Source organism: Sminthopsis crassicaudata, chromosome 3 (assembly GCF_048593235.1).
Source record: "Sminthopsis crassicaudata isolate SCR6 chromosome 3, ASM4859323v1, whole genome shotgun sequence".
Taxonomy (NCBI): domain Eukaryota; kingdom Metazoa; phylum Chordata; class Mammalia; order Dasyuromorphia; family Dasyuridae; genus Sminthopsis; species Sminthopsis crassicaudata.
This window is the reverse complement of record NC_133619.1, coordinates 10,131,205-10,159,059: the sequence shown is the minus strand read 5'-3', so window position 1 is coordinate 10,159,059 and position 27,855 is coordinate 10,131,205. Positions and strand designations below refer to the sequence as shown.

Below are 27,855 nucleotides of genomic sequence, written 5' to 3'. Positions count from 1 at the left end.
TTTAAAAGAGGCCAAAAAAGGAAAACTTTATTATACTCAGCATGGAATTGTGGGTTACCAGATTCTCTCTTTCCCCTCCATCTCTCCATCCCAAGCATGTACACCAGATGTGGGTATGTGTGTGTGTGTGTGTGTGTGTGTGTGAGAGAGAGAGAGAGAGAGAGAGAGACAGAGAGAGAGACAGAGAGAGAGAGAGAGAGACAGAGAGACAGAGAGACAGAGAGAGAGAGACAGAGAGAGAGACAGAGAGAGAGAGAGATTGACTTTCATGGTGGAAGAATCAGAGAATAAGCGTATGCAGCAGGTCCTGGACACTCATTTGATCTTGATCCTTCTGGGAAAGGAAGCACGATGGGCAGCTCCTTTCTTTCCAGCAGAAAATGGGATGGTAGGTGTAGGACCTCTCCCAGGGGCTCTGTAGTCAAGCTGACATGAGCAGGAAAGGTCACGATGGGTTTCTTTTCCTGGCCGTCTTCAATCTTCCCTACAGGTGGGTCAGGCAAAAACTGGACAGATCCCTTTGGCCCCTCCAGTGTGGGTGCTGCCGTGGAGGCCAATTGCTGTGGAACCTGGTGCTCTGGGGGATCGCTCTCAGGGGCCGAAGTTGGCTGAAAAGAGGGACATGTTCAAAAACACAGAGCTCACCACCTGAGTGTCCCTGGACCCATTCTTTCTACTAACATACTTAGCTAGCTCTCACTAGCTCTCTCTGTCTCTGTCTCTGTGTCTCATTCTGTCTCTCTGTCTGTCTCATTCTCTCTCTCTCTCTCTCTCTCTCTCTCTCTCTCTCTCTCTCTCTCTCTCTCTCTCTGTATGTGTATCTCTCTGTCTCTTTTTTTAGATGAGTCAACTAGGGTTAAGTGACTTGCCCAGGGTCATACAGCCAGGAATTGTTAAGTTTCTAAGGCCGGATTTGAATTCAGTTCAGGTCCTCCTGATTTCAGGGCTGGTGCTCTATCCACTGCACCACCTAGCTGCCCCTATTTAGCTCTCTCAAAGAAAGTTTTCAAGAGCGTGACTTTCAGGGCTCCCAAATTTAATAAAAAAAAAAAAAAAGCTTTGAAAATTGAAAAATAAAAAATCTATTCTCATGCCAAATGTAGGGGAGAGGGAGGGTGACCCTCTCTAAGCTGATGGGTCCCCAGCAGGACAATCTGCAGTCCCTTTCTGAGGGACATTCCTCCCACAGGGGAAATGTAATGTCAGAGAGTGCTCTCCAAGCATCCACTGCTGTCCAAGGTACTGAGAAGGGCAAAAGAGCCCTGCTGTGTAAACGATCTAGCAAACCTTAAGATCTTCTGGAAATGTAGGCTCCGCCCAGGCACCCAGAGCTGTAGTTGATGCCTAAGGGCTGAGCATGGACTCAGGAGAGCCCTGGATTCCAATTCTGCCCTGATGCCTACTAGCCATGTGACCATGGTCAAGTCCCTCGCTTACTCTTTGGGGGCAGCAGTATTCTCAAAGGCAGCCATGGTGTCATGGATAGAGAACCAACCAATCCCAGAGGCAGAATAGTCTGGGTCCCACGTGTACTGGCTCCACACCCCTGAGCAAGCCTCTGAACTCCCAGTAGTCTCAGCCAGACAGTCAGAACACTTTGGGCAGTCAGGACCCTCTGGGACAATCAGGAGGCCCCCAGATAATCAGGACAATCTAGGACAGTCAGGATCCTCTGGGACAATCAAGACCCTCTGGGACAGTAAGGACACTCCCAGTCAGTCAGTCAGTCAGCTACAAACAGGTGCTGCTCTGTCTTATTAGAGAGAGTTTCCTTCCCCAGGATTCCTTCTAGAAGAAATTCCCCTGGAGCCCCCAGAGCCACGGGTTCCTAAGCCCTCCATCCCAGGGAGAAGGAGAGCCCTGCACATGAGCTGTAGGACAGCCCTGGCTCCGAGTAAGTCCTCAGGGAGGGAGGGTGAGCAAGGATTTAGATCTTTGACTCACCAGGTAGGAAACCGAGGCTGAGAGATTAAGCGCCCTGCCCAAGGAGAACACCAAGTTAGGAAGTGGCAGGACCCGGATCAGCACAAATGGGCTAGCCTAGTGTTCGTTTAGCTGAGAACATCAGGGGCAGGGAATCTACTGTTCACCTGGGTGGGGGCAGGGCGTCCACTGGCCATGGGTGCGGAGGCAAGGTGTCCACTCTCCTTTTGGGTGGGGAAAGGTTGCCTGCTCTCCACTGGGATGAGTGTCAGGGGATCTGTCTGGGGATGCCTAGCCAGAACTGTCTCCCCCTCAGCAAAGAAGGGAAGGGGGAGGAGTGGGCAGAGGAGCAAGGGAGGGTGGGTGGCCATCTCCCTACTGTTTGGGGAAGGTGAACACAACTAGAGTGAAATTACCTGGCTTTCGAAGAATTCACACATCCCAGGGACATATTTTTTGATGAGGTTGGCCCTTAGGGTAGCCTTGCAAATCCCTACAGGCTGGAAAGGGAAGAAAGAGGCCATCGTTAGGGAGAACAGTGAAGGTGGGCTTTCCTCTGCTCTTGCTAGCACTTCCCAGGGGCCTTCACAACCCCCTCAGATAGACCAGGGCTCCTCAGTTTTCTTCCAGCTACCCTTCTGAATCTCCTTCTAGCGCTTCACTGGGATGACTCAGAATCCTCCCTCCCCCCAAAGCCATGAACCTCTGGCACTGGAAGTACCCAATGCCCCTTGAGGCTCTCCCTTCCACTGCCTGATCCTTCACAAGGAGGGAGCCCACGCCGGCCACGAGCCCAGCCTACACAGGCTCCAGCAGACTCCCTGGGTCCCGGATCCCAGGCCCTTCCTTCTCTGCCTCCCCCTGACCTCCTTCTCTGTTGTCCTCCGCCATTGGGGTGAAAGCTCTCTGAGGACAGGAACTGACTTTGGTTTGCTGCCATTTGTGCTTCTGGCTCTGAGCTCAGAGTAAGCACTTCATTAAAGCTCTGGTGGAGGCTCAATTACCTCTTTGACCTTAGAGAGCATCCCAGCAGATAATACCAGGTCCTGGAGGGCCCTGAGCCATTTAAAAGATCTTTTTTTTCTGGATTGATTTAGCCAATATTCTGCTAAACTCCCTGAGGGAGAAAATCCAAGGAGCTTACCTGGGCATCATCAGGTGGCTGCAGACATTGGTCAGGCAGTGATTTGTTGCAGGGTGACTCGGTGACTAAGAATTCCATAAGGTAGGTAGGGCCGAGTAACCACTGGAGGGAGGAAGAGGAAGGAGACAAGGGAAAGAAGCTGATTATGTAAATAAAAACCCCAAGGCTGGAGATTCCCCATCCCTGTGTTAGGGAAAGGTTAATTTCCCATGATCCATATTGCAAGATGGTGGGTGAGGGGTAACAATAGTTAATCCCAGGACAAAGAGAAAAATACAGAGGGGGGGGAGGGAGGGAGAGAGAGAGAGAGAGAGAGAGAGAGAGAGAGAGAGAGAGAGAGAGAGAGAGAGAGAGAGAGAGAGAGAGAGAAAACAGAGAGAGAGAGAGACAGAGAGAGAGAGAGAGAGAAAACAGAGAGAGAGAGAGAGATACAGAGAGAGACAGAGACAGAGATAGAGACAGAGAAAAAGTGAATGAATCTTCCCTCTAACCTTTGAGTAGCACATAAGCAGGGCTAGGGAACAGCCTCCAACTTACCTGGATACGAAATCTGGTGACTTTGAAGAGATGAAATTTCTTCCCCACTCCAATCTCCTCATTGATTTTTTCCAGGAATTCACTAACAGTTTGAAAAATCCATGTATCTGAGATGTTCTTGGGAATGAGCGCAGAGCAAACGGCGCACACTCTGAATATATGTATTCTAGAAACTGATTTTTAAGCAAATAGAGAAAAAACTTCTTTGTGTTTTTGAAATCGCAGAGTCCCACATCATTTTATTGTACTACATTAGGTAGCTGAGGAATTTTCAACACACTAAATTCTTTTTTCCAATTCAAGAAGCCTATTAAGAATGTTATAATTATAAAATTAATTATAAAAAAAGAAGCCCATTAGACGCAAAAGAAAGTCACAAATTTCAAGTAAAATCCCCAGAAGTAAAATTTCTGCTCCCCTGATACTGCAGATCCCTGAGGGACCTTCTGCTCTCCTGAGTACTCCATAAAGAGACAGCAAGATTTTGATCAGAGATGAAGGTAAAGGTGCAGAATGAACGCTCATCCAGTCTTTTCAGAGGACCTAAAGTCTGGAAGGATGATGAATTCTGGGGGTTGACAGTCAGGATCCAGGAGGAACTTCACAGGCCAGTGAACTGGGTAAGATCAATTTCCTTGGGAATTAATGAAAGCTTAACATTTGCATTTAACAAATCAACAAGAATGGCCTAGGTTTGTCTGTCTCAGTAGTTAGGAGTTTGGCTTAAAGTGTAGGGGGCTGATCATGAACCTTTGATCTGTTGGACTGAGGCATTGGCCTTCAAATTAGACAAGGGCTGTGGTTCAAATCAAGCCAACAAGCATTTATTAAGTGCCTGCTGTGTGGCAGCACTGTGATAAACCCAGGGAATTCAGAGGAAGAACATTGTCCCTCCTCTTCAGGCTTTCACCATCTACTAAGGGAGACAACATGGAAGCAACCATGTACAAATGAAATAACTACAAGATGAATTAAAGATAATCCCAGAGAGAGGCATTAAGATCAAGAGGACTCCCGAAAAATCTTCCTGCACAAGGAGAGAGCTGAGCTGGGACTAGGAGAAATCAAGGAAGCGGGGAGCCTGGGTGAGGAGGGAGAGAGAACCAGATAGAAATTAGGCCTGTCCTGTACAAGGAGCAGTGGGGAGAAAGTGACACATGGAGGTGTGAGAAAATGGGAAAGGTAGGAAGCTAACAGGTTATGGAGGTCTTCCAGAGTCAAGTAGAGTTTTGATATAAGAAGTAAAAAGAATAAGGGAGGTAAAAGGAGTTTGTTGAATAGGGGAATAACATGATCAGATCTATGCTTTAGGAAGACCCATTAAGCTGCTGAATGGAAGATCAGCCATAGCATACATAGGGAAGGAGAAGTTTGTTCTTGTTTTTCAGGAAATGATTTGTAGTATTAAAATCAATAAAACTTGAAAACAAATTCAACAGACCAATCAAAGGAAAAATGACTCACCTGGACGAACAGTGCAATTATAGGCAGGTAAGTGGAGAATTCTTCTTGGCAAGTTAACATAAAATATGGCTTTGCACTGGCCATAAACCTAGGGTCAAACACGTTAGTGTTATACTTGCTGAGAAAACAAGATGGTGTCCTCATCTCAATCCACAATTTATCCTGAGAAGCTTCACACATGATAATAGGGGACATAATGAGAATGCAGGATCTGGAAGGAGACTTTTTTCATACTGAAAGAAATCAGGATGGAGTATTTCTCAATTATATGGAATGAGGATCAAATATACTGTGAAACAATGGGATTCCACTGGCGTTCATCTAGGTGAAATGGGAAATATTTACAAAGCTGGAAGGGACCTTACAGCCCAGTCAGTTCACTCTCCTGCTCATCCTCAGTTTACAGATAAGAAAACTGGGTGCCAAAGAAATAAATAGATTTATTCAATGTCATAAAGCAAATGAGTAGTAAAACTCACCAAGTCTGACCCTACAAATCAGTTTTCTCTGCAAGAGCATGAGGATTTTCATAACAAAACAAACTTAGAGACTCATTTCCCTTTGGACCTCTCCCTTTTCTCTCTCTGAATTCACTGAGAATAAACACTTACTGAATAGTGCAGCTGCCTGATCTTGCAATCCTTCCAGTGTTTCTTGCTGAGCACGTGACAAGTCGTTTCTAACACATCAAGGGTGAGGTAGTACATGGAGCCTGAACCTTCCTGTGAGGAGGGGAAATAAGAGAGGTTTCATGCATGCCCGGCCCAGGGTAGGCAATGTTGTGCCAGGATCTGGAGACCTGGGATCTGGGAATGAAGGACGGCTGTAAAACTCTAAGATTCATTCCATGGAGCAACTGAGAAGGGGATAGAGTGGAAAGGATAATTCCAGTCATATTCAGTAATGAGATAGGCCTGGCATTGACCATCATTGCCCAAGAAGATTTCCCACTCATGGCCCTCACCAGATTAAGCCCAGAAGGAGTCGGAGAGGCTTAATCTAACTTTAGAAAAAGAATTAGGAAGAGAAATGAGAGTGAGAATCAATAAAATCTTGAAAAACCAATAAAGAACTTGATAAGAAAAATCCTCACACAAAGAAAAGAAAAACAGATTAGGCCAAGTAGTAAAGAGGTACAAAAAGCCAATGGGAAGAAGAATGCCTTAAAAGAAGCAGAATTGGCCCAATATAAAAAGAAGCACAAAAATGCACTGGGGAAAAAACTCCTTAAAAAGTAGAATTGAGAAAGTTTTAAAATGAAATTAAAATGAAAGGTAACTACAGACATGAAGAAGTGATCTAAATCACTTTTGATTAGAGAAATGCAAATTAAAACAAGGCTGAGATATGGCCTCATAACTATGAGATTGGCCAATATGATCCAAAAACAAGTTGGAGAGAATATGGGAAAATTGGGACACTAATGCATCATGGGTGGAGTTGTGAACTGATTCAATCATTCTGGAGAGCAATTATGTCCAACTAGAGGCATACCCATTCTGCCCAAAGACCAACCAAATTGCCTGTAACTTTTGACCAAACAATGCCTCCACTAGGTTTCTATCCCAGTGAGGTCGTAAAAATGGAAAAAGATCTACAAATGCAAGAATATTTATAACATTACTTTTCATGATGGCAAAATATTGAAAATTACACAGATATCCACCAATTGGGGAATGGCTGAATAAGCTGTGATGTATGAATGTAATGGAATCTATTGTGAGATATGAAAAATGATGAACAAGCAGATTTCAGAAAAACATTGTGCACAGTATCACCAACACTGTGTGATGATCAGCTATAATGGACTCAGCTCTTCTCAAAAGCACAATGATTTAAGACAACTATGAAGGACTCACAAAGGAAAATGCTATCCAGATAAACAACTGGTGGACTGTGAATGCAGATTGAAGCATATTGTCTTCACTTCATTCTTTCTTGTGTTCTTTTTTCTTTTGATCTGTTTCTTCTTTCATGATTGTGACTAATATGAAAATGTTTTATTTGATAACATCTGTATAACCTATGTCAAACTGCCTACTATTTCCAGAAGAAGGAGAAAGGGAGAAAAGTTTGGAATTCAACCCTGCAAAAATGAATGCTAAAACCCTTCTTGATATGCAACTAGGAAGAAAAAGAAAAAGCTATTTTTAGAAATTATAATTAGCCAAATGGAAAAGGAGATACAAAAGTTCACTGAGGAACAGAATTGCTTAAAAGTCAGAATTGAACAAATGGAAGCTAATGTCATTATGAGAAATCAAAAAAACAATAAAGCAAAACCAAAAGAACAAAAAAATTAGAAGACAATGTAAAATATCTCATGGAAAAACAACTAATCTGAACAACAGATACAGGAGAGATAATTTAAGAATTATTGGACTATCTGAAAGCCATGATCAAAAAAAGAGCCCAGACATTGTCTTTCAAGAAATTATGAAGGAAAACTTCCCTGATGTTCTAGAAATGGAGTATATAATAGATAAAACACTAATCACTTCCCAAAAATGATTCCTAAATTAAAATTCGCAGAATATTATTTTTTAATTCCAGAGCTTGTTTCATAGCTCCAAGTCAAGAAGAAAATATCACAAGCAATAAGAAAGAAATAATTCGAGTATTATGGAGCCACAGTCAGACTTAAGAAAGTATCAAGAGTATCAATAGGTAAACAGGAAAGGAAAATAATAAAGGAATTAATAAGGTTAATCAGTTTATAATCTTACATGGAAAGATAATACTTGTAACTCATAAGAATTTTCTCATTATTAATGGCAGTTAGGAGTATATATAGACAGAGGGCACACATGAGAGTTGAATACAAAGAGCTGATATCTAAAAAAATAAAGTTAAAAGATGGGAGACAGGGAAAAGGGGAGATAGAAGGGGATAAATTATCTCATAAAAGATGTGAGAAAAAGCTTTTGCAATAGAGGGAAGGGGGGGGGAAGAAGTGGAAAGTGAGTGAACTTACTGATAACAGAATTGACTCAAAGAAAGAATAACATACACATTTCATTGGATATAGAGCTCTACTTCACCCTACAGGAAAGCAGGAGGGGAAGGGGATAAGGGAGTGTGATAATAGAAAGGAACACAGGGGTAGACAGAAGCAACATACTTTTGAGGAGGGACAGGAAGAAAGGAGAGAAAATAAATGTGGGGGGATAGGATAGGATAGGAGGCAAATACATTTAGCAATAGTAACTATGAAAAATGGAAGCAAACTTCTGAGTTAAAGACCTCATTTCTCAAACATAGAGAACTGAGTCAATTTTATGAAAATAAAAACCATTCCTCAATTGACAAATGTTCAAAAGTTATGAACAGTTTTCAGATAAAGTAATGAAATGGAAAAAATGTTCTATTGCTGGAAGAAATGAAAATTAAAACAATTCTGAAAAAGTTATTTTTTCATACCTATCAGCTTGGCTAATAGGACAGAAAAGGAAAATGACAATTGGTAGAGGAAATGTGGGGAAACCAAGCCAAAATATGCATGTTTGGTGGAGTTGTGAACTGATTCCATTATTATGCACAGCAATTTGGAACTATGCTCAAAGGACTATAAAACCATGCACACCCTTGATCTAGCAATACTGTTACTAAGTCTGTATCTAAAAAGAGAGAAAAAAAAACAAACAGGAAAAGAAATCACATCTACAAAAATATTTTGAGTAGTTTTTTCTGATGGCAAAAAATTGGAGCTAGAGGAGATGCTCATAAATTAAATAATGGCTGAATGAATTGTGTATGTGATTATGGCAGAATACTATTGTGCTATAAGAAATGATGAGAAGAATACCCTCAGAAAAACCTGGAGAGATTCTCATGAGCTGATGCAAAGTAAAATGTGCTGTGTTCAATGTAACAGCAATGTCATAAGATGATCATCCATAATTGGCTTATCTATTCTCAGCAATACAATGATCCAAGACAATTCTGAACGATTTATGAGGGAAAATGCTGTTTATGTACAGAAAAAGAACTGATAGTGTCTGAATACAGATTGAGATATCCTCTTTAAGTTTATTTTTCTTGAGAGATTTGGGGGGTCTGTGTTTTCTTTTACAATATGACTATTATGGAAATGTTTTGCTTGACAACACATGTATAACCTATACCAAATTATTGCTTTTTCAATGAAGGAGAATGGGGTGAGGAGGGAGCAAGGGAGACAATTAGGAACTCAAAGGTTTTAAAAATGAATGCTAAAATTATTTTTATATGTAAGTGAGGGAAAATAAAATACTAAATACATTTAAAATAAAAGAAGAAAAAAAACTTACTTTCCCCTTGGGATGCAACATGTAAGCAGAGAAATGACTATCAGCTCCAGAAACAACATACTGTGGGGCCTAAAGAAAGGCGTAATGACCTGAATGGTAAGGATGACCCAGTCTTGAGTCTTTTCTTTGTGGAATATGGTCTGTGCGGTCCTGGACAAGTCACCTTAAATCTTAGGGTCTCTAGGAGACTTCCTAAGACTAGGATTTGCTGATCTGCCTGGATGAAGGGAAGTTCCCAAGCACTTCACAGGAATCACAAGTCTGGACCAACAATGAAAACAAAAAGGGAAAGGAGTAAGAGTATCCCCAAAGGCTTATCACCATCTACCCTAATTAGTAGCTGAACTCAGCCATAAGAAAGCCAAAGAGACAAAGCTGAGGAGGTAGTACATGGCAGACATGGGAGATAATCTGTGCAAGATCATGGTGGGAGGTAAGAGATGGACGGCCATTTCAGGGAAGAGAAGCTGTTTGGCTGCAACAGTGCAAGCAAAAGGATAAGGTTCCCACTGTCTCCATGACCACCCCCACCACTCCCACTCCCTGGTGAACACTGTTATTTACCTGATGATGTTCTTTGACATCAGCCACTCGATTGAGGCTGAGGATGTAGCCTTCCTTCCTGTCCTCATTGATCTTTTCCAAAGCAAGGCCCGCCACAGACAACACCTGAGAGTCATTGCAGCTGGGCTCTAGGAGGAGAGGAAGAGTCTGGGAGACCTGAGGTGGGGGAATTGTACTCCAGGCACCCTGCACCAGGACCAAGAGGCCCAGGGAGAGAGTGAGGATCATCCTGCTGGCCTGGCTGCCTCCTTCTGTAGCAATGGGAGGCTAACACAGATGCAGATCTCACTTTTAAGCCCTTTTATGCCCTGAATGGAAGGCTGACTTTGATGACTGGGAAGCCAGATGTTACCTTGAAACCTGCAAGTGATAAGCGAATCAATGATTGACAGGCACCTTACTAATTTGGTGGTGGGACAACACTTGTTTCCACTTAATTTTTGTGACCTGGCTCCCCTCCACTTATTAATCACTGATTAATAAGTTGTTTTCCCAACCCTTTCCAAAGGGATTACTCAAGAGTCAAAGCAAGCCATTTACCCCAAGTTCCTGGCAATGAACTCACTAGATTCTGGCTCTTTCCCCAGGTTCTCACAGAATCTCATAGGGTAGAAGGGTCCACAGAACCCAGGTGACCAGAACAACCTTGAGCAGAACAAGCATCTCTTCTAAGTCAGACCCAAAACAGTCTTCCTACCTCTGCTGAGAGACCTCCAGGAACAAGGAGCCCAGAACCTCCAGGCAATCAGACAACCAGAATGTATGAAAGCCCTATAATGTGCCACGTATTGATCTAGTTACCGCATGTACAGAAATAAAGAATGAAACAATTCCTATTCCCAAGAAGTTTACATTAGAATGGGATATGTGCATGTATATGTATGTGTGTGTTGTATGTGTGTATGTGTGATGTGTGTGTGTGTATATATATATATATATATATATATAATGTACATATATAGGACAAATATAGGGAACTTAAGGCAGAATGGTTGGGGGGTGGGTCACAAGCAGTCAGTGATTTGGGAAAGGATTCATGAAGGAAATGGTACCTCAGCTGCATCCCGAGGGAATAGCGATGAGAGGGGTTTTTCTAGGCATGGGGCCCTTCAATGCCAAATCCCAGAGAGAAGACATGCAGACCTCATGTGAGAGAACGGAGAGGAAGTCAGCTTGGCTGGATGGCAGGGAGAAGGGAGGGAGGGATGCCCAATGAGGCTGGAAAAAGTCAGTAGAAAGAGGACAAGAGGAAGATACTGAAACTTGACAAAAGATGAATGGTGAGAGGATGATGGGAAAGGAGATTTAAGAGCAGAGGAGACTGAAGAGTTAAGAGTTACTAGTTGGGCCAAGATTAGAAAGGGGGAAAGGGAAATCAGAGGTAAGGGACCAGTCCAATCATTTTCAGTGAATGATCTGATCTTGTGGTGATAATTATCAGTGGCTCATGATTATTAAAGGAGATGTAATTATAGATAATTGTGCTGTGCCTGCCACTTAGTAGGTGCTTTATAAATGTGAATTTACTGATTGACTAGTTATTTATATTAGTGTCTATTGTTATTGTGGAGTCACGTATTCTAACTTTGGCCCCAAATCCAAAGGTTCCTACACTGGTTTATATCCTTCACTGCCCTGACTACACTGAGGTTCAAAGGTCACAGAAAGAAAATTTTGTAAAGCAGAAATTTTATGCAAATCACTCTGTGCCCCCTCTGTGTGCATATTCCCCAGATTCATTGATTTCCCTCTCTTTTGTGGGTGGGAGACTTCCTATGCCAGTGCAATCATTGGTCCAGTCCATCGTCATCACCTCAATGCATCAACCCAATAAAACTATCCTGAGAGAGAGCCTATTTTCTTGCATTTGTACATCCAGGGCTTAGAATGTCAGTTTGGCTAATTTAAAAACCCCGTATGAAAGAGATTGATGCTTATTCAGTCTCAAAATACATTGGAGTCAGCACACAAGAGCTTTAAAGTGCTAAAGCAAGAGTTTGGATTTTATCCCAGAGGGGAAAGAAAGACTAGACCTTTTTGAGCAGAAATGTGACATCAAACTTGCATTTTAGGAAGATGAATATGGCAGCTACAAAGATTGGAAAGGGACTGGAGGCAGAGGAGGCAGAGAGGAGCTAATGCAGTAACTGAGGAGAGAGCTCATGACTGATTTGAGGGAAATCATTCATTGTAATTGGAAGGGCCAGTCATCATGGCAAACTGTGGTATGTCTGTTCCCCCAGATTCTCTATCACTAGATTTGAGATCGGGCCCCAAAAGGGATCTCAGAAGATGCTCAGAGAGAAGAATTACTTCCTCAAGGTTACACAGGGCATGATGGGAAAGCCTCCTGACACTCATCCAGGGGCAGCTCCCCTCCACACTCTGACTCTGGCATCATGCTTGTTTGATGTTCTCAAGCTAAATTATCACACAACCATGGATATTATTCATTAACTCTCCAAGAAAACCTAATAGACACCCACTCAGCTCCACAGCTGCCCCACTTCTTCCTAGGCAAGGCTTTCTAGCGTCAGATGGCCAACGGTCAGTGAACATGGGGGCTAATCTGGGTCTCCAGCATCATTTTATGGATGGCCAGAACTTCAGCATGTCCATGGTCCATCCATGGAAACTTGTTCCATTGCCGAGTGGTCATCACACCTGCCCCACGGTCATAGTTGGCCAACACCATGGCCAGGTTGAAAGCAGCTGTGCACATCTGGAGAACCTGATTGATTGCCATGTGCCCACCAGAAGTACTGAAAGATCCTAGACACCTAAGCATGGCCTGGCCTTGTAACACCCGAGTGGGTCAGGACTTTCAGGGAAAGTCTAAGCTTATTTGAAGCATACTCACGCTTCCATCTCCCTTTACTACTTCCCCATTCCCTATACTATCAGTCTTATACAAATCTTAGTTCTGCCAAGATCACCACCTAATTTGCATAGTGATATTCCTTTCCTTTCTTTTTTCTTTTCTTTTCTTTTCTTTTCTTTTCTTTTCTTTTTTTTTTTTTTTTTTTTTTTTTTTTTTTTTTTTTTTTTTTTGCTGAGGCAGTTGGGGTTAAAGTGACTTGCCCAGGGTCACACAGTTGGAAAGTGCTATGTGTCTGAGGATAGATTTGAATTCAGATCCTCCTGACTTCAGGGTTGGTGGTCTATCCACTGCACCACCTAGTTTTCCCTATTCTTTTCTTTTAAATATTATTTTATTACCATGAAGCCACAATCAGGATCATATAAGATTTAGCAGCTACTACTTTTAAGGACTACAGCATTTGTTCAGCTATTCTGGATGCCAAACGAGACAGGATTAAAACAAAGAATAACTTACTCAGCCAAACTCAGTGTGCTCTATCAAGGAAAAAAATGAATATTTGCTGAAAAAAAGGTTTTAAAACATTCCTAGCGTTTAGCGCTAAATAGAAAGTACAACACACAAAAATAAAATTCAAGAGAAGCACAAAAAATAAACATTAGTGACAATAATAAAAAATATATTTTCCCCAGCTACATATCAAGAAAATTTTTAGCATTCATTTTTATAGGATTTTACTTCTTTCTCCCCTCTCTCCTCCTCTTTCAAAGATGGTAGTTAGTTTCATATATATGTGCCATCATGTAAGACCTATTTCCATATTTATCACAGTTGTGAAGGAAGAAACAGATCAAAAGGAAAAAAAAACACAAGAAAGAATAAATAAATAATAATAAGTTTATAATAATAATAATAAGGGAATATGCCTTATAAATACATATAATAATAATATTTATTATGATGATGATAAATAAATAAATAAGATATAAATTAATAAATAAGAGATTTAATAATAGGGAATATGCTTTTATCTGCACTCAGAGTCCATCAGTTCTTTATCTGGATGTGGACAGCATTTTCTTTTGTGAATCCTTTGAACTTGTCTTGGATTATTATGTTTCTGAGAAAAGTTCAACCATTGATCATCACACAATGTTGCTGATATTCTTTACAATGTTTTCCTAGTTTGGCTCATCGTACATTGTATCAGTTCCTACAACTCTTTCCAGGTTTTTCTGACCTCTGCCTGTTCATTATTTCTTATTGCGCAATAGTATTGCATTGTCTTTATCTTGTTCAGTTTGTTCAGTCATTCCCCAGTTAATGTACATTCCCTCAATTTCCAGTATTTTTCCACCACACAGAGAGCCATTATAAATAGTTTTGTAGTGGTAGCTGGATGGTGCATTGGATAGAACACTGCCTCAAAATTGAAAGGCCTACATTCAAATCTAGCCTCAGGAATCTAATATTTCTTAATACTTAACAATTAATTAATTAATCACTAATACTTAGCTGTGTAACTCTAGGCATATCACTTGACCCCAATCATCTCAGAAAAATAAAAGGTTGTCATAAATAGTTTTGTATATATAGGTCCTTTTCTTTTTTTAATAATCTCTTTGGGATACAGTACTTATGTTGGTGAATCAAAGGGTATTCACAATTTGGTTACCTTTTGGGTATAACTCCAAATTGCTCTCCAGAATGGTTGGAAAAGCTCATAACTCCACCAACAATGCATTAGTCTCCCAATTTTCCCACATCCTCTACAATATTTATCACTTTCCTTTTTTGTCATATTGGCCAGTTTTATAGGTGTGAGGTGGTAAAGTAATTTGGATCCCTTCGTCATATACCTATAGATAGTTTTGATTTCTTCATCTGAAAACTGCCTATTCACATCCTTTGACAATTTATCAGTTGGGAAATGACTTGCATTCTTATAAATTTGACTCAGCTCTCTACATATTTAAGAAATAAAGCCTTTATCAGAGACATTTACTGTAAAGAGTGTTTCTCAGCTTTCTGCTTTCCTTCTAATCTTGGTTGCAATGGTTTTGTTTGTACAAATGCCTTTAATTTAATATAAAATTATGTGTTTTACATTTTGCAATTCTCTCTGTCTCTTGTTTTGTCTTGAATTCTCTTTCTGATGGTTTGACAGGCAAATTATTTCTTATTCTTATAATTTTCTTAGAATAGCACCCTTGATACTAAACTGTGTCTCATTTTGATCTTATCTTGGTATATGGTGTGGATTGAACAAAACCTGTTCAGCAATTGTAGGTTAATTGAGAGCAAACTGCTTAAGGATAGATAAAGTATCATTTTTGGTTTTGTATCCCTAACTTTTAGCATGGTATCACCATCCATCTATATTAAAGAAATGATCTTTGGAGATCTTCCTGTGTTCAGGGTTCAGACCAAGAGGTCCCTAGTCTTGCCAATAAGACACACAGGAGTCATTTTATTTCATTAAAACAGGAACTGTGATGCATGGTTAGTGAACCTGAGATTGGAATCAACCACTCTGGAAAGCAATTTGGAATTATATACAGAGAATTACTAAGTAGTCAATGTGTGAAGCAGCCATAAAAGCTTTAGAGAAACACTATGAAACTAGAAACATTACCAATAAGATCAGGGGTGAAACAGGGTTGCTCATTATCACCATTACTATTCAATATTGTTATTCAATATTGTTGTTAGTTTTGGCAATAAGAGAAGAAAAAGAAATTAAAGGAGAAAGAAAATGGAGAAGTGGGTCAAAAGTCACCCAGCTTCAGGATGACATATTTTCAAGCCACATTTACCTAACTGTGATTGTCCCCAGACACCCCTAATCATCTTTCAATTAATAGGTATTAATGAAGAGCTTTTTGGATGCCATGACACTTTGTTGGGCACTGGGGATCCAAAAACAAAGAATGATACCATCCCTCTTCCCCACAGGCTGCATTTTATTGAAGGCTTCAATAAGCAATTTTTAAAATGTATGCAGCATAAAGTAAATTTAGAAAATACTTGTCATTAAATACAAGGTAGTTTGGGAAGGAGGTCATTGGCAATTTAGGACATCAGAAAAAGCTGCTTGCAGAAAATGTTGCTTCAGTTGGATCTCAAGAAGAGAGGACTTTGTGAGACAAGAGGGAAGAAAGGAGGGTGTTCTGGGTGTGAGGGCAGTAGGCACAAAAATATGCAGATGGGATAGAGTGCCTTATGAAAAGGACCAGAGAAGTCTTGCATTGCAGAATGCAGGAAGATTGGAAAGATCAATTGAAAACAGGTCAACAAGGGCCCTAAAGACCTAGAGGTCAAAGGAAGTTCTTACATTTACTTGAGTGGGGGCAGTCCTGAGCTTAAATAAAATGAATCTGGCAGAAGTAAGAGCATGGATTGGAGTGAGAAGACACATGGCATGGGGAGACTGTAGGGAGCTCTTACATCCAGGCAAGAATCAATAGGAGTCTGGACTAAGGAGGTAGTTTCATGAGAAGAAGAAAGATAAAGCCAGCCAGTATCGGCCACTGATTGAAAGAAGGGGAAAGAGTCCAAGGTAATGCTGAAGCACAGACTTGGGAACTAGAATGTTTATAGTACTTTTGATGGAAATGGGATAATTTGAAAAGACCCAAGAGGTCTTTTGACTTTATATCTTTCTTTAAAAAAGCCTTTTCTTTTCATGTAACTATTTATTTTCTCTCTCCCTTTCTCAGGTAAAATTTCACCTTCAACAAGAAACCTTTCCCAATCCTGGTTAGTTCTAGTGCCTTCCCTCTACAGCATATCTCCTTTTTAGCATGTTCATAGCCTATTTGTACATAATTGTAGACATGACACCTCCCTCATTTGACAGTCAGCTCCTTCAGTGCAGTGGCCATGTTTCCACCTTTTTTTATATATAAGCATTGGGCACAGTGCCTGAGTGTGTATAATAAGGACTTGATAAATACTCATTGACTTCCTGGTTATTATCTGGACCTCCCTTTCCCAAATGGATTGCATTTGGGAATTTTTCAACCATCTGAATGCCCCCTGTTGTTTCTCCCTAAAAGAAAGCCTTTCCTCTGGACTCCAGTGTTGTTCCCATGATGCTGTATTGCTGTAACCTCTACTCCAAAGAATTATAGTTGCAATTAAGCAAAAGAGCAACAGCAAAGTCGAGGGTAGGTGTAAATGGACAGATGTGCATTACTGAAAGGAGTTGTGGGAAATATTACAAAGCGCTTTGTCAACACAATGCATGACTAGAAGAAAAGATCCATGGAAATGAGGGAGAGCATTAACCAAGAGGCACAACATGGGACCCAGGTGACATTGGGATCCTTGGGAGAAGACCTCCATGCATGGAGACTATTGAGTATCGTCAGGAGGATACTAACTAGAGGAAGGCAAGATGAAAGAACATGGGTGGGTTGAGAACTGAATCATTGGTGGGAATATTCTCATGGAAAATATCACTGGTTCATAGAAGCAAAATTTGAGTGACCGCCCTCCTAGGGTATGAGCTCATGGAGGTCAGGATCTATGTCTTATATTTCCTTGTATCCCACACCCCACTCTCCAATTAATGCTCTGAACTTAATGGCCACCCCCAGCAAGTATTTGTAATGTTAATTCATCAGGACTAGAAAGTTTAGCAAAATAATTTCAGATTAAAGAGAGGCCAAAAAAGGAAAAACTTTATTATACTCAGCATGGAATTTTGGGATACGAGATTCTCTCTCTTTCCTCTCCATCTCTCCATTCCAAGCATGACACTAGATGTGTGTGTGTGTGTGTGTGTGTGTGTATGTGTGTGTGTGTGTGTGTGTGTGTGTGTGTGTGTGTGTGTGTGTGTGTGAAAGAGAGAGACAGAGTGAGAGAGAGAAAGAGAGAGAGAAATTGACTTTCATGGTGGAAGAATCAGAGGACTAGGGTGCTCAGCAGGTCCTGGACATTCATTTGATCTTGATCCTTCTGGGAAAGGAAGCACAATGGGCTTTTTTTCCGGCAGGAAATGGGATGCTAGGTGTAGTTCCTCTCCCAGGGGCTCTGTAGTCAAGCTGACATGTGCAGGGAAGGTCAGGGGGGGTTTCTTTTCCTGGCCATCTTCAATCTTCCCTACAGATGGGTCAGGCAAATACTGGACAGATCCCTTGGGCCCCTCCAGTGGGGGTGCAGCTGTGGAGGCCAGTTGCTGTGGAACCTGGTGCTCCGGAGAGTGGCTCTCAAGGGCCGAAGTTGGCTGAAAAGAGAGACACCTTCAAACACACACAGCTCACTACTTCACCACATCCTGGAACCTGAGCATCCTGGACCCATTCTTTCCACCAACCAACTTAGCACACTCTCTCTGTCTCTCTCTGTCTCTCTGTCTCTCTCTCTCTCTCTCTGTCTGTCTCTCTGTCTCTCTCTATATTTCTGTCTGTCTCTCTCTCTGTCTCGCTGTCTCTCTCTCTCCCTCTCTCTGTCTCTCTCTGTCTCTATCTCTCTCTCTTTTTAGCTGAGGCAAATGGGGCTAAGTGACTTGTTCAGAGTCATACAGCCAGGAAGTGTTAAGTGTTTGAGGCCACATTTGAACTCAGTTCAGGTCTTCCTGCCTTCAGGGCTGGTGCTCTATCCACTGCACCATCCAGCTGCCCCTACTTAGTTCTCTCAAGGAAAGATTTCAAGAGAATGACTTTCAGAGCTTTCCAATAAGAAAAGGCTTTGAGAACAAAAATATAAAAGTTTTTCTTATGCCAAATGTGGGGGACAGGGAGAGTGACCCTCTCTAAGTTGATGAGTCCCCAACAGAACAATATGCAGTCCCTTTCTGAGGGGCGTTCCTCCCACATGGGAAATGCAGAAAGGGCTCTCCAAGTGTCCACTTCTGTCCAAGGTATTGGGAAGAGCCTGGCTGTGCAAAGGACCTAGCAAACTTTAGCACCTTCTGGAAATGTGGGCTCCGCCCAGGCACCCAGAGCTGTAGTTGATGCCTAAGGGCTGAGCCCTGGATTCCAATTCTGCCCTGATGCCTACTAGCCATGTGACCATGGTCAAGTCCCTCACTTACTCTTTGGGGGCAGCAGTATTCTAAAAGGCAGCCATGGTGTCATGGATAGAGAACCAACCAATCCCAGAAGCAGAGCAGTCTGGGTCCCACGTGTACTGGCTCCACGCCCCTGAGCAAGCCTCTGAACTCTCAGTAGTCTCAGACACTCAGACACTCCCAGACAGTCAGGACAGTTTGGGCAGTCAGGACCCTCTGGGATAGTCAGGACCCTCTGGAACAGTGAGGATGCTCTAGGACAGTCAGGACACTAGGGCACTCTAGGACAGTCAAGATACTCTAGGATAGTCAGGACACTCTAGAAAAGTCTTGGACAGTCAGGAGATTCCCAGACAGTGAGGACTCTCTGGGACAGTCAGGACACTCAGATAGTCAGTTATTCTCAACCAGGAGACTCCCACACAGTCAGGACATTCCCGGGTCAGTCAGTCAGCTGCAAACAGGTGCTGCTCTGTCTTCTTAGAGAGAGTTTCCTCCCCCAGAATTCCTTGTAAAAGAAATTCCCCTGGAGCCCCCAGAGCCACGGGTTCCTAAGCCCTCCATCCCAGGGAGAAGGAGAGCCCTGCACATGAGCTGTAGGACAGCCCTGGCTTCAATTGGGTCCTGCAGGGAGGGAGGGTGAGCAGGGATTTAGATCTTTGGCTCATACGGGAGGAAACCGAGGCTGAGAAATTCAGTGCTGTGCTCAAGGAGAACCAGGATCAGCACAAATGGGCTAACCTAGTGTTCCTTTGGCTGAGAATGTCAGGGGCAGGGCATTTACTGTTCACCTGGCTGGGGGCAGGGCATCCACTGGCCATGGGTGTGGGGGCAAGGCATCCACTCTCCTCCTGGGTGGGGAAAGGTTGCCCATTGTCTACTGGGATGAATGGGCAGGGGATCTGTCTGGGGACCCCTAGCCAGAACGGTCTCCCCCTCAGCAAAGAAGGGAAGGGGGAGGAGTGGGCAGCAGGAGCAAGGGAGGCTGGGTGGCCATCTCCCTACTGTATGGGGAAGGCATACACAACTGGACTGAAAAATACCTGGCTTGCGAAGAATTCACACGTCCCAGAGACATATTTTTTGACGTGGTCACGAGTTAGGGAACCCTTGCAAATCCCTACGGGCTGGAAAAGGGGGAAAAGAGGCCATCATTAGGGGGAACAATGAAGGTGGGCTTTCCTCTACCTTGCTAGCACTTCTCAGGGGGCTTCACAACCCCCTCGGATACACCAGTGCTCCTCATTTTTTCGCCAGCTACCCTCCTGAATCTCCTTCTGGAGATTCTCTTGGATGACCCAGAACCCTCTCTGCCCCCCTCCCCAAGCTCACTTCAGCCGTGACCCTCTGGGGTCATGGGGAAGTACCCAATGTCCCTTGAGGCTCTCCCTTCCATTGCCTGGTCCTTCCCAAGGAGGGAGCCCACACTGGCCATGAGCCCAGACTGTGCAGGGTCCCGGATCCTGGGCCCTTCCTTCTCTGCCTCCCCACCTCCTTCTGTGTTATCCTCTCCCACTGGGGTGAAAGCTCCCTGAGCACAGGAGCTGACTTTGGTTCCACTGCCATTTGTGCTTCTGGCTCTGAGCTCAGAGTGGGTATACAGTAAGCACTTCATTAAAGCTCTGGTGGAGGCTCAATTACCTCCTCAACTACAGAGAGCATCCCAGCAGATAATACCAGGTCCTGGAGGGTCTGAGTCATTTTAAAGATTTTTTTTCTTGATTGATTTAGCCAATTTTGTGCTAAACCCCCTGAGGGAGAAGATCCAGAATCCTTGAGCAGGAGCTTACCTGGGCATCAGCAGGTGGCTGCAGACATTTTTCAGGCAGTGACTTGGTGCAGGGTGCCTCGGTGACTAAGAATTCCACGGAGTAGGAAGGGCCCACTACCCACTGGAGGGAGGAAGAGGAAGGAGGCAAGGGAAAGAGAAGGTGTAGAGAGGCAGGGGAATGGGGACAAGTCAAGAGGGGAGATGATTATTATCTTGTAGAACCTAAGCAGGAAACAGTTACATCAGCTTTCAGAGAGAAATACAGAGAGACAGAGAGAGATACAGACACAGACACAGAGAGACAGAGACACAGAGAGAGAGAGAGAGAGAGAGAGAGAGAGAGAGAGAGAGAGAGAGAGAGAGAGAAACAGAGAGAGAGAGAGAGAAACAGAGAGACAGAGAGAGAGAGACAGAGAGAGAGAGACAGAGAGAGAGATACAGAGAGACAGAGAGAGAGAGACAGAGAGAGAGAGAGAGAGACAGAGAGAGAGAGAGAGAGAGAGAGAGACAGAGAGACAGAGAGAGACAGAGAGAGAGAGAGACAGAGAGAGAGACACAGAGAGAGAGAGACAGAGACAGAGAGATACAGAGAGACAGAGAGAGAGAGAGAGAGAGAGAGAGAGAGAGAGAGAGAGAGAGAGAGACAGAGAGAGAGACAGAGAGAGAGACAGAGAGAGAGAGACAGAGAGAGACAGAGAGAGAGACAGAGAGACAGAGAAAGAGAATGAATCTTCCCTCCAACCTTAGAGTAGCAGATAAACAGGCTGGGGAACAGCCTCCAACTTACCTGGAAAAGAACTTTGGTGACTTTGAAGAGATGAAATTTCTTCCCCACTGCAATCTCCTTGTTGATTTTTTCCAGAGATTCACTAACAGCTTCAAAAATTCTTGGATCGGAGCTGTTGTTGGGAAGAAGCGCAGGGCAATCGGGGCACAGAGTGGCAATCTCTCGTCTAGAAACTGATTTTTAAGCAAATAGGGAAAAAATAAACTTCTTTGTGCCCTTAAAATCCCAGAGTTGGACATCATGTTATTGAACTGCATTAGGTAGCTGGGAAATTTTCAACACACTAAGTTCTTTTTTCCAATTGAAGAACCCTATTGTCCAAGCAAAGATCAATTTCCTTGGGAATTAATGAAAGCTTAACATTTGCGTTTAAGAAATCAACGAGAATGGCCTAGGTTTGTCAGTCTCAGTAGGTTAGGAGCTTTTCCTAGGGGATGATCATGAACCTTTGATCTGCTGGACTGAGGCATTGGCCTTCAAATTAGACAAGGGCTGTGGTTCAAATCAAGCCAAGAAGCATTTATTAAGTGCTTGCTGTGTGGCAGCACTGTGATAAACACTGGGAATTCAGAGGAAGAACATTGTCCCTCATCCTCAGGCTTTCACATCTTCTAAGGAAACAATATGCAAACGATCATGTACAAATAAAATAACTACAAAATGAATTGAAGATAATCCTAGAGAGAGGCATTAAGATGAAGAGCACCCCAGAAAAATCTTCCTGCACAAGGAGAGAGCTGAGCTGGGACTAGGAGGAATCAAGGAAGCGGGGAGCCTGGGTGAGGAGGGAACCAGATATGAAATTAGGTGTGTCCTGTACAAGGAGCAGTGGGGAGAAAGTGACACATGGAGGTGTGAGAAGATGGGAAAGGTAGGAAGCTACCAGGTTATGGAGGTCTTCCAGAGTCAAGTAGAACTTTGATCTAGGAGGTAAAAAGAATAAGGGAGGTAAAAGGAGTTTGTTGAATAGGGGAATAACATGATCAGATCTATGCTTTAGGAAGATCCATTAGGCAGCTGAATGGAAGATCAACCATAGCATACATAGGGAAGGAGAAGTTTGTTCTTGTTTTTCAGAAAATGATTTGTAGTATTAAAATCAATAAAACTTAAAAACAAATTCAACAGACCAATCAAAGGAAAAATGACTCACCTGGACGAACGGTGCAATTATAGGCGGGTAAGTCGAGAATTCTTCTTGGCAAGTTAACATAAAATATGGCTTTGCACTGGCCATAAACCTAGGGTCAAACACGTTAGTGTTATACTTGCTGAGAAAACAAGAGGATGTCCACATGTCACTCCACAATTTATCCCAAGAAGATTCACACATGATTATGAGAGACATAATGAGAATGCAGGATCTGGAAGGAGACTTTTTCCATACCAAAAAAATCAGGATGGAGTGTTTTTCAATTATATGGAATGAGGATCAAATATACTGTGAAACAATGGGATTCCACTGGCATGCATCTAGGTGAAAAGGGAAATATTTACAAAGCTGGAAAGGATCTTGGAACCCATCCAGTTCACCCTCCTGCTCATCCTCAGTTTACAGATGAGAAAACTGAGGGCTAAAGAAATAGATTTATTCAATGTCAGATAATAAGTGAGCAGTAAAACTCATTAAGTCTAATCCCCAAATCAGGTTTTTCTGCAAGAGCATGAGGCTTTTCAGAACAAAATAAACTCAGAGACTTAGTTCCCTTTGGACCTTCTCCCCTTCCTCTCTCTGAATTTATTGAGAATAAACACTTACCGTTTCAAACAGCTGCCCGGTTTCACAATCCTTACTGTTTTTCTTGCTGAGCACGTGACAAGTTGTATCTAACACATCAAGGGTAAGGTAGTACACGGAGCCTGAACCTGCCTGTGAGGAGGAGAAATTAGAGATGTCTCATGCATGCCCGGCCCAGGGCAGGCAATGTTATGCCAGGATTTGGAGAGCTGAGATCTGGAAATGAAGGATAGCTGTAAAACTCTAAAGTTTCATTCCATGGAACTGAGAATAGGATAGATTGGAAAGGAAAAGTCCAGTCATATTCAGTAAGGAGATAGTCTTGGCATTGATCACCATTTCCCAAGAAGACTTCCCACCCATGGCCCTCACCAGATTAAGCCATGTAGGAGTCTAAGAGGCTTAATCTACCCTTAGAAAGAGAATTAGGAAGAGAAATGAGTGAGAATCAAGAAAATCTTGAAAAACTAATAAGGAACTTGATAAGAAAAACACTAGGTGTCTCAACTAAGGGCATACCCATTTTGCCCAAAGGCCAACTAAATTGCCTGTACCTTTTGACCCAGCAATGACTCTGCTAGGTTTCTATCCCACTGAGATCAGAAAAATAGAAAAAGATCTACATGTGCAAAAATAATTATAGCATCAATTTTGATCATGGCACCAATTAGGGAATGGCTGAATAAGCTATGATGTATGAATGTAATGGAATCTATTGTAAGGTTTAAGAAATGATGAACAAGTAGATTTCAGAAAAACCTGGAAAGACTTGTACAAATTGATGCAAAGTGAAATAATCAGCACCAGGAAAACACTGTGCATAGTATCACCAACACTGTGTGATGATTAGCTCTTCTCAACAGCACAATGATTTAAGACAAATATGGAGGACTCACAAAGCAAAATGCTATCCAGATAAACAACTGGGGGACTCTGAATGCAAATTGAAGTATATTGTTTTCACTTCATTCTTTCTTCTGTTCTTTTCTTTTAATCTGTTTCTTCTTTCATAATTGTGACTAATATAAAAATGTTTATTTGATGAATAAGCTGTATCAAAATGCTTACCATTTTCAGAAAAGGGAAAGAGGGAAGGAGAAAAATTTGGAACTCAAAACCCTGCAAAAATGAATGCTAAAAATTTTCTTGATATGCAACTAGGGGAGAAAAGAAAAGGCTATTTTTTAAAAATAGGATTAGCCAAATGGAAAAGGAATTACAAAAGAAGAAGATAATGGAAGCAAATGACATTGTGAGAAAGCAAGAAACAATAAAGCAAAACTAAAAGAATGAAAAAAGAGAAGACAATGTAAAATATCTCATGGAAAAATATTGACCTGAAAATAGATACAAGAGAGATAATTTAAGAATTATTGAACTACCTGAAAGCCATGATCAAAAAAAGATCCCAGACATTATCTTTCAATGAATTATCAAAAAAAAAAAGCCTACCCTTATATTCTAGAAACAGAGTATATAATAGATAATCCACTAATCTTTTCCCAAAGGTGATCCCAAAATTAAAATTCCCAGGAATATTTTATCTTAACTCCAGAGTTTGTTCCAGAGTTCCAAGTCAAGGAGAAAATATCACAAGCAATGAGAAAGAAACAATTCAAGTATTATAGAGCCACAGTCAAGATAACACAAGTGTTAGCAGCTTCTGCATTAAAGGATCAGACAGTTTGGAATATGATATTTCAGAGGAAAAGGAGCTAGGATTGCAACCAAGAATCACCTACCCAGCAATACTGAATACAATTCTTGGGGGAAATGGCTATTCAGTGAAATAGAGGATTTTCAAATGTCCTTGAAGAAAATAGTAAAGCTGAATAGAAATTTTGATATTCAAATACATGACTCAAGAGTATCAATAGGTAAACAGGAAAGGAAAACAATAAAGGAATCAATAAGGTTAATCAGTTTATATTCTTACTTGGCAAAACAATGCTTGTAACTCATAAGAATTTTCTCTTTATTAATGGCAGTTAGGAGTATATATAGACAGAGGGCACATGTGTGAGTTGAATATGGAGAGCTGATATCTAAAAAAACAGTTAAAAGATGGGAGAAAGGGAAAAGGGGAGATAGAAGGGGATAAATTATCTCACAAAAGATGTGAGAAAAAGCTTTTGCAATAGAGGGAAAGGGGGGAAAGAAATGTAAAGTGAGTAAACTTACTGATATCAGAATTGGCTCAAAGAGGGAATAACATACAAACTTGATTGGGTATAAAGCTCTACTTTACCCTACAGGAAAACAGGAGGGGAAGGGGATAAGGTATAAAGGGCTAGAACTGAGCAGATGCACTTAATGCAAGATAACCTAGCACTTGAGGCTAATTACGAATTGGACAATACTCTATTAACATATGCTTGGAGGATGACCCTACTCAACTCTGTGCTGGCTCGGGAGAGAGATCAGAGGTTGGAGTAGGACAAGCAGGATCATTCTCCTGGAGGTGGAGAGAGAGAAAGGACGTGTGGAGATTCCTATATCTAATCCCCTGATGGCGACCCCAAAAGACCAAGAAAAAAGACTTTTGCTTATCCTGATCTGGCTAATTCTAAGATATCCAGGGTACTAACAGTCACAACAAAGAGGGAGTGTGATGATAGAAAGGAAAAGAGGTTGAGGAGTAGACAGAGGGAAAATACTTTTGAGGAGGGACAGGGTGAAAGGAGAGAATAAATTTGGGGGGATAGGATAGGATAGGAGGCGAATGCATATAGCAATAGTAATTATGAAAAAAATATTGAAGCAAACTGCTGTGTTAAAGGCTTCATTTCTCAAACACAGAGAACTGAGTCAATTTTATAAAAATAAGAACGATTCTCCAATTGATAAATGATCAAAAGTTATGAACAGTTTTCAGATGAAGTATTCAAATGGAAAAAAATGTTCTAACTCTCTATTGCTAGAAGAAATGAAAATTAAAACAATTATGAAATACCACCTCATACCTATCAGATTGGCTAATAGGACAGAAAAGGAAAAGGATAGTGGTGGAGGAGATGTGGGGAAAACGAGCCATAATATTCATGGTTGGTGGAGTTGTGAACTGATTCAATTATTCTGTAGAGCAATGTGGAAAAAATGCTCAAAGGACTATAAAACCATGCACACCCTTGATCTAGAAATGACATTACTAAGTCTATATACAAAAAGAGAGCAAAAACAAACAGGAAAGAAATCACACTTACAAAAATATTTTGAGTAGTTTTTTTTTTTTTTTTTTTTCTGGTGGCAAAGAACTGGAAATAGAGGGGATGCTCATCAGTTGAAGAATGGCTGAATCGATGATTTATGTGATTATGACAGAATACTGTTGTGCTATAAGAAATGATGAGAATGCCCTCAGAAAAACCTGGAGAGATTCTCATGAGCTGATGCAAAGTGAAGTGTACTGTGTTCAATGTAACAGCAATGTTATAAGATGATCATCCATAATTGGCTTATCTATTCTCAGCAATACAATGATCCAAGACAATTCTGAATGATTTATAAGGGAAAATGCTGTTTATGTACAGAAAAAGAACTGATGGTGTCTGAATACAGATTGAGGTATACTTTTTTTAGTTTATTTTTATTGAGAGATTTGGGAATCTATATTTTCTTTTACAACATGACTATTATGGAAATGTTTTGCTTGACAATACATGTATAACTTAAACAAAATTATTTGCTTTCTCAATGAAGGGTAATGGGATAAGGAGGGAGCAAGGGAGAGAATTTGGAACTCATAGTTTTAAAATTATTTTTATATGTAACTGAGGTAAAATAAAATACTAAATGTATTTAATGAAAAAGAAGAGAAAAAAATTTATATTCTCCTTGGGATGCAACACGTAAGCATAGAAATGACTATCAGCTCCAGAAAAACATGGTGTGGAGACTAAAGAAAGGACTAATGATCTGAATAGTAAGGATGACCCAGTCTTGAGTCTTTTCTTTGTGGAATATGGTCTGTGCGGTCCTGGACAAGTCACCTTAAATCTTAGGGTCTCTAGGAGATTTGCTGATCTGCCTGGATGAAGGGAGGTTCCCAAGCACTTCACAGGAATCACAAGTCTGGACCAACAATGGAAAAAAAGGCGCGAACGGATTAAGAGTATCTCATTAAGAGTATCCCCAAAGGCTCATCACCATCTACACTAATTAGTAGCTGAACTGAGCCATAAAAAAGCCAAAGAGACAAAGCTGAGGAGGTAGTACATGGCAGACATGGGAGATAATCTGTGCAAGATCATGGTGGGAGATAGGAGACGGACGGCCATTTCCGGGAAGAAAAGATGTTTGGCTGTAACAGTGCAGGCAGATAGACAAGGATCCATACTGTCCCCAGAGCCACCCCTGCCACCCCCACTCTCTAGTGAACACAATTTTTTACCTGATGATGTTCTCTGACATCAGCCACTCGATTGAGCCTGAAGATGTAGCCTTCTTTCCGGTCCTCATTGATCTTTTCCAAAGCAAAGCCCGCCATAGACAACACTCGAGAGTCATTGCAGCTGGGCTCTAGGAGGAGAGGAAGAGTCTGGGAGACCTGAGCTGGGGGAATTGTACTCCAGGCACCCTGCACCAGGACCAAGAGGCCCAGGGAGAGAGTGAGGATCATCCTGCTGGCCTGGCTGCCTCCTTCTGCAGCAATGGGAGGCTAACACAGATGCAGATCTCACTTTTAAGCCCTTTTATGCCCTGAATGGAAGGCTGACCTTTGATGACTGGGAAGCCAGATGTTACCTTGAAACCTGCAAGTGATAAGCGAATCAATGATTGACACGCACCTTACTAACTTGGG

General features: G+C 41.9%; 2 protein-coding genes across 3 annotated transcripts; both read right to left on the bottom strand.

The window, feature by feature from the left end:
* Nucleotides 1-10,283, bottom strand: LOC141560185 (fetuin-B-like). The gene is made up of 7 exons (XM_074298011.1): nucleotides 9,922-10,283; nucleotides 5,680-5,790; nucleotides 5,069-5,156; nucleotides 3,605-3,777; nucleotides 3,068-3,169; nucleotides 2,340-2,423; nucleotides 1-608 (listed from the first exon to the last, which is right to left on the bottom strand). The coding sequence occupies exons 1-7, from the start codon at nucleotides 10,147-10,149 to the stop codon at nucleotides 267-269; spliced, it is 1,128 nt and encodes a 375-aa protein (XP_074154112.1). The 5' UTR covers nucleotides 10,150-10,283; the 3' UTR covers nucleotides 1-266.
* Nucleotides 1-27,816, bottom strand: FETUB (fetuin B). Of its 2 annotated transcripts, XR_012487646.1 has the most exons (8): nucleotides 27,445-27,781; nucleotides 23,076-23,186; nucleotides 22,470-22,557; nucleotides 21,317-21,489; nucleotides 20,549-20,650; nucleotides 19,802-19,885; nucleotides 17,438-17,972; nucleotides 1-35 (listed from the first exon to the last, which is right to left on the bottom strand). XR_012487646.1 is itself a non-coding variant. In XM_074298013.1 (7 exons), exons 1-7 carry the CDS (start codon nucleotides 27,670-27,672, stop codon nucleotides 17,637-17,639), a joined length of 1,122 nt encoding a protein of 373 aa, XP_074154114.1. In that variant the 5' UTR covers nucleotides 27,673-27,816; the 3' UTR covers nucleotides 17,406-17,636. The 2 variants fall into 2 exon arrangements, 1 of the variants encoding a protein (XP_074154114.1); XM_074298013.1 differs by lacking the exon at nucleotides 1-35 and having other exon boundaries at nucleotides 17,406-17,972; nucleotides 27,445-27,816.
* Between the last annotated feature and the right edge of the window lie 39 nt (nucleotides 27,817-27,855).